At 32.3% G+C, this 6,854-nt stretch overlaps 1 protein-coding gene across 1 annotated transcript; it reads right to left on the reverse strand.

Moving 5' to 3' along the window:
- Nucleotides 1-2,034: 2,034 nt before the first annotated feature.
- Nucleotides 2,035-3,889, reverse strand: LOC149559272 (uncharacterized). The gene is made up of 3 exons (XM_089833193.1): nucleotides 3,754-3,889; nucleotides 3,362-3,550; nucleotides 2,035-2,525 (listed from the first exon to the last, which is right to left on the reverse strand). Exons 2-3 carry the CDS (start codon nucleotides 3,521-3,523, stop codon nucleotides 2,238-2,240), a joined length of 450 nt encoding a protein of 149 aa, XP_089689319.1. The 5' UTR covers nucleotides 3,524-3,550; nucleotides 3,754-3,889; the 3' UTR covers nucleotides 2,035-2,237.
- Between the last annotated feature and the right edge of the window lie 2,965 nt (nucleotides 3,890-6,854).

Genomic DNA, 6,854 nt, shown 5'->3' on the forward strand with positions numbered 1-6,854 from the left:
TGTCCCCACCTACATATACTCAACCTTCCCATACTCCTATACATTTTCCATCTACGACCCATACAATACAACCATCCTTGTACTTGCATTCATATAACTATTCCCCACTTTGGGATCCTACATCCCATATCTCAATTCATTTACACATTGTGTCAGATTGATTATACATGATGCACACTTGACTAAAAAATTCAAGCTTTTGAATTCAAAATTTCTCGACTTTTATGTATTTGTCAAACTAACTTGATATACGTTATGTGATTCATTGCCATGTTTTGATCTTAAAATATATTTAGTATTTAAATAAATTCAATGTGCATTACTTCACATGCAATTCATATTGGTTACTTTTGTGCTTTAATTCGAGAATAATTCTTGGAATTCTTTATTTTGGAGCATTAAAAGTAACCTAAATTTGCTTCAAATCATACAATGTTTTACATGATTGTATAGTCATTTAATCAAGGGGTATGAAGTGGGAATAAATGACCTTTGCAATCAAATGACTCCTTTAAGGCATTTTTAAAGTCTCTGTGTGCTTATGCTAGAAGTAATATTAGAGATAGGGACAAAATAGGTTCTTGCAACTTACAACATTGTAATTTTTTCAAACAAGTTTTCAATCACTTTCACACATGTAGTCATTATCTAGAAAAGTAAAATCCATCTTCTACAACACAATTCAACTTATAAACATTTCAAAGATCAATATGATTTCAAAATATTATTTAACTAATAACATCCAAATCTTTAACATCAAAATGATCTAATTCTAAACTATCAAAATTATACTTACTAAATACCTTATTCTTCCCATTTGATTTTATAAATGCCATTTCCCTTGTCCATTCCTCAATTGTTATAGTCAATGAAAGTTGATCTTTACATAAATTATAATTTATTACATTCAATGAATTCTTGCGTAAGTATAAACTAAGAACCATATCCTTCCTTTCATGATAATTTCACTTATCCATTCTTACCTATTATTTAATCAATATAAACTGATCTTGGCATTATTGGTGTATTCATTGAACTAAGGAAAAAAGCCTTAAACTATATCTAAAAGATTGGTAGTACATGTCATTGTATTGTAGTACCAATATCAAATTTTTTCAAAAAAGCAACTCATGTTGCGGTCCAGTACGTAATGAGAATAGCAAATAAAGAAAATATTACTAAAGAGAAACCTTGGGATTCTCCATATAGACACCTAGCCTTAGCGGAGCATTTCAACCCATCAATTCTTTCATTATAATATTCTGTTTTTTAACACAGCAAATGTATTTCTCCATAGAAAAATTATAATTTTATACTTGTACTACCATCTTTTCCAAAGTAATTGATTAAATCTATTATATACTTGTGCATTACTATGCATTAAAGCTGTTATATGCAACAAAGAAGCTTTTTGGCTGCACTCTGTGCCTATCCACTCATTTTACATCTATAGTGACCTAATCTATTTAACAATTGTACTTCCAATGAATTTTTTTCTTTTATTTCCATTGTAGATACTTTGTAACATTTCTGTGCTGTTTTATATTTCTGCCACCACCTTCCAGCTATCTAAATTTATCCACAATTAGATAGAACTCATGTAAAAGCCTATAAGGAACTTTCTATGATAAACTGTACTAGAGTTTTTCATAAAACATGGAGAGTTTGTCATTAAACAATGTTGAACTCATGTTAAAGCTTATTGGAACCGCCCTAAAAACATACAGAATTTTTCATAGAACATACAGATTCTTTCGTTATAAAATGTGTAAGTGGGTTTGTGGGTTCTATTTCTCCTGGAGCAGTCAATATAATAAGAACAATTCCAATAGAGAACAACATCAGATGAAAATGCATATTATGGTAGAGTTGTCTTGTTGGTGAACCACCCACAGCAAAAGAATCTAATCTAAGACTGTATTTCTTCTTTGAATATATGCTTTGGCTTATACTCCATAGAAAAAAGGGAATGGCATCTCTAATATATTTTGTTGTACTTCCATATTTTGATAAAACACCATAGAATCAGTAAAATATCTCACACAAAGAAAGAAACTTTTATTGGTCGTCAATACCTTATCTCATAAACTATTCAAGGTTCTTGTCCATGGGCCTCTTATTCTCCTCTACTACTAGAACATACCAACAAGTAATTTATAGAAAAATATAATTCCCAAGTTCACAACAACAAGTACATGTCCATGCCCATGTAAACTTAACATGTGAGGCTAAGTGTATCAGTCTGCATTGAGTAGCTTGTGCTGCTGCTTGAGAGCTTTTGCATAGACATAGGAGGAGGTCTTACATCTTTCCACAGGAAACTTGTTCTCATTCTTTTTCAGTTTCTTTAGAGCCGCCTCACCAAGATCCACCCCACATATGTCTGCCAGCCTCACCAAATATAGCAGCACATCAGACAACTCCTCCCCCAAGTGCTCCTTCTCTGAGCTGTTCCAGTTTGGCAGCCCCCTCTCCACTTCTCCTTTCCACTGAAATATCTCAGAAAGCTCCCCCACTTCACCCACCTGTGATCACAAAACGATCAATATGAAGTAAATAATAAGGTTCTTGTCTTCTATATGAAGAAAACTTGAGCAATCTTATTAAATTGAAACTGCCAAAAAAGAAGAAGTATCAGTATAGAATTATTACAAGCACAAAATGTGAAAGATCTGTGTTTATATACTCCTAAGAATCCCCTTTCTAAAGGTTTACAACGCTCCATCTTGTTCTTAAAACCCTAATTTAGGAAGAGTTACATGTTGGGGTCAAAGGTGTAAATGAACCCTAATTTATCACACCATGGGTGCTGCCCCATAAGGAAGCCAAGCCCAACATATTTATAAGAAAAACTTAACTATACCATGTCTTGAGTTTGGAATTTCTCAGAAATCTAAGCATTTTTAGAGGCATGTTGTGGCAGACAATCCACGGTCTACCAAACATGAGGAATGATCGTTTGCACCACATTACCATGTTTCATTCAAAAACAAGAACATGATGTGATCTTTATTAGCAAACTACACCACCCAAATGCCACAGTTAGCACCACTGGTCGTTAGCACCACATAGCATTGTTTCATTAAGATTGTAGATATCAGCTATATAAATCACACAACCATTTTGAAGATGCTTTCCGATTTTAATTATGTTTATCATTTTGAATCAATGTTTTGGATCATGGTCATCAGCCCTATTTATCTTTTGAATCAATATTTCAGATCATATTTCATAAGTAGTGAATAGTTTCACGATCCTAAACATTGATTCAAAAGATAAACAAAATTAAAATTTAGAAACCTTCAAAAATATACGCTGGAACTATAAAAACCTAATATCTCTGGTACAAAGAGATACTTACAAGAGCAAGAAGCAAATTCCTTGGACTATGAAACTGATCCCAATCTCTTACTCTTGCAAACTCTGCAAGCTTGAATTGCAAATCATTGAGGCTGATATCCATCATCTCAGTGGCAGATCCATCATCAGGCTCTATGCCGCTCATTGGAGATTCTGCTTCCATATCTCTTTGTTTCAAACAAATTTAAAGCTACACCAAAACACAACTTCTTACATATATGTGCGGAGCAGATATATTTCTTATTTATTACTAAACACTCTAGAACAATGTATATAATTTTAGCATGAGTGAAATACAAATCTGAAAAGAATATATGACACAGAAAAGAGACTCAGACAGAGCTGGATGGCAATAAAGAATTATAATCTTAAATGAAAGAGACAGTCTAAAACCTCTGAATGTTTTGGTGATATGATCCATGCAAGAGGCCCTTTTAAAGGCTTAAGAGAGTGTGTGTCTATGTTAGAAAATGTAGAAGTTTATTTTCATTGTCATAGAATATGCCAAAGCAGATTTATTATTATGGGGAAAAATTGAATTGAAAGGTTAATAGTTTGTGGTTAACACTCTTAAAACAAAAAGATATTGAAATAATGAAGTTGTGGGCTCTTCTATACCAATATCATAAAGCTTATATTCGTATCATTTATACCTATATCACGGGGAGGCATCTTGATTAACTTTGTACCTAGAGCATCTAGAAGAATAGGTATATGGTAAACAAGTAACCCAGAATAAAGACAGTTATTCAGAATAAAGAGACAAATCTCTAATGGATTCATTTGCTTAAAAACTGCATGGTCAACTAGTAGAGAAGGCTTCTTGGTTGAGGTGAGTATGTCACGTCATCCCAAGGAGCATAATTTGCACTTGCATCGTTGAAGTGTTCCAAATTTTATAATTTTCTAAAGCTAAAGTTTATTCCCTAAGCCTAGGCAATTGTTTGATTTAAGTAGCATAGGGCTGCAAAGAATCAATTGACTGAAATTTATTAGCATTTTGTTCCCTATCAAGTTGTTGAAATGTGATCACGAGTGACTTGTGACTCAAATTAATTAATATTATAATGTTTTTAAATTAGCATTGAACAGCCACAGTCTGACCTACAACCACCATCCCATTGTCGTGTTCCTTGTCATTAAGGAATAATTTAATATTCTCTTGTTATATAGTTTTCACAATCATCAAAGAAAACATGGTTCAAAGCTATAAAGTAGAGTGAACATATCTATGGAACAAAAAAATATATGGTTAGATCACTTAAAAAGGTCAATTAAATTATGTTAAAACAATTATTAGTTAATTTTTCTAATCAGGCATATTAATTAGGATTTTTTTTGATGTAATGACAAGTTTATAGATGATAATTGAGAGAGACCTTAAAATGGATCAAGTGAAATTGTTTGGAGACAAGAAAACTATTAGCAATGTTGCAAAAGGGTCGGTTGAATTATAATTTGTGAGGTGGGAGAATCATACAAATGGTTGGAAGTGGTTAGGGAGTTCCCATGCGATGGAATTTTCGAAGGAAGAGGCTCTAGGATAAATTGAAAGGAAAAAAATTTCTACGATCATAGTGGAAAGCTAGGTTTCTAAGAGTTGTTGCTGAAAAGGTAGCTATTGTGTTAGTGTTCTTAATTCATGTCCAATTGTGCTATCCCCTACTCAGTGAACTTGTTTCAAACTAAATTTGTAAGGCTAAACACTCGTGTTATAGTAGACTACTTGACATCTGGTGCCCTTGTTTAGGCAGTTTGGCCCCAAAATGAAATTACAATTGTCAATTTCACAATTAGCTAGAAGGTGTTTTTTTAATGTTCATCTTTACTAAAACTTAAATATAACAAAAGGTGTAAGTTTCATATAAATGTACAAACCTCTATAATTTGAACATCTAATCCTACCAATTCATATCAAGTATCAACCATTATCAACATTAAATATAGCATCCCTAAGGCAATTGAACACAAGTTCACATTCAAGTTTCAAAAATCATGATTAAGTTTTATGTGTTCCTCAATGACAAAGACATTCATTAACATCAATCAAGAAACATAAACTATTGTGTGAGATTTCAAGGGAAACATTTTATATCAAAGGGAACATATATTGTTTCTATTAGAAAGTAAAGTCCACCAAGATAACTGAGAGGGTGGGGGGAGTGAATTGGTTATATATTTAAAACAACTCTTAATATCTTTATCAATTCTAAAATATTTAAATAATATATGCAATAAAGAAATATAACCATGTACAATAACATCAAATATGTTAACTAGGGAAACCCTTGATTTGAGGGAAAACCTTGATGGGAATGATGCCCACAAGATGATGTACAAATATAAAAGTTTCTTGTAGAAGGATGTACTCTATTAGGAGCCAATGAAATACATTCAGTACATATGATTCCTTATTAGAAGACTTTGAATCCTTGTTAGAAGATTTCAACCCTATTACTCGAGATGTGTCAACCTTGTTAGGAGTTGAAAGGAGGAAAACTAAACCCACTATTAAAACAAACTTATATTGTCTTCACCAAAAAATCTTTAAGATAATCTATCCAAGTTCCAAACTAAGTAAAAAACAACTTCTTTACCAGTACAGTTCATTTGAAGGTCGCAATACATCCTCAACATCATTGTTTATTATGAAATAAAATGCAATTCATGTCCAAGTTTGCATAACTAACACAAAATGATCTCACTGATCAATAACACACTCTACCACAAGGAAATGATCGTTCCTTTATACCAAGTCTTAAAAAAATTATTGAGTTGGCTTTGAGGCCTTCTCAATTTACAATGAATAATATAGGACATCATTAAGATATTGCAATACGTATTACATTACAATTTATACTTCTCATAATGGTTTTAGTAATAGTTGACTCATAGGAAACAACACATTGATTAGACTTCATGAGTCATCTCAAACTACATATATGATTTTACTATCTGTAACATAGAATTTCTCTAACATTCCTCTAAGCTTGATTAACCAAATTCTATCTTAGCTCAAAGATACAACTAATTTATCTGTACCCACTTTCCAGAAACTCTCTTTGAAAGCTATCTTTAGAAACCATCACATAACTCTACCATATCATCATATTTCCTTCTATGCAATTACTTATAGCATCTATACACATATCTAAATATATTTTCATGCATGCACAACCCAATTCATTGATTGTTTACCGCATCAAACAAATCTTCCTCTACAACTTTGGTAAACTTCACAAAATAGTATATATGTTGACATCAATGACAAACTCTGTCATGAATGCAACACATAACTACTCAATAATATCTCCAACAATGCTAACAAACTCCCCCATAAGAATAACATCAACATTCATGCTAGCAATCTCAAGTATTTCAAGGTTTTAGGCTCTGTCCTTTCGAAGGACAAGATACATTTTTATCAAATATTTTTGTTGCAGAGGTGGAAACACCACATGGGGTTTGACTTGGTCAAGCCCCTATACGACATA

This window comes from Cupressus sempervirens, chromosome 5 (genome assembly GCF_028749045.1).
Source record: "Cupressus sempervirens isolate cs-2001-9-10 chromosome 5, ASM2874904v1, whole genome shotgun sequence".
Taxonomy (NCBI): domain Eukaryota; kingdom Viridiplantae; phylum Streptophyta; class Pinopsida; order Cupressales; family Cupressaceae; genus Cupressus; species Cupressus sempervirens.

Coding starts and splice junctions, on each gene's coding strand:
- LOC149559272 (XM_089833193.1), bottom strand. CDS start 3,523: ATGGAAGCAGAATCTCCAATGAGCGGCATAGAGCCTGATGATGGATCT. Junction 2,526..3,361: donor GGAATTTGCTTCTTGCTCTT/GTAAGTATCTCT, acceptor TTGTGATCACAG/GTGGGTGAAGTGGGGGAGCT.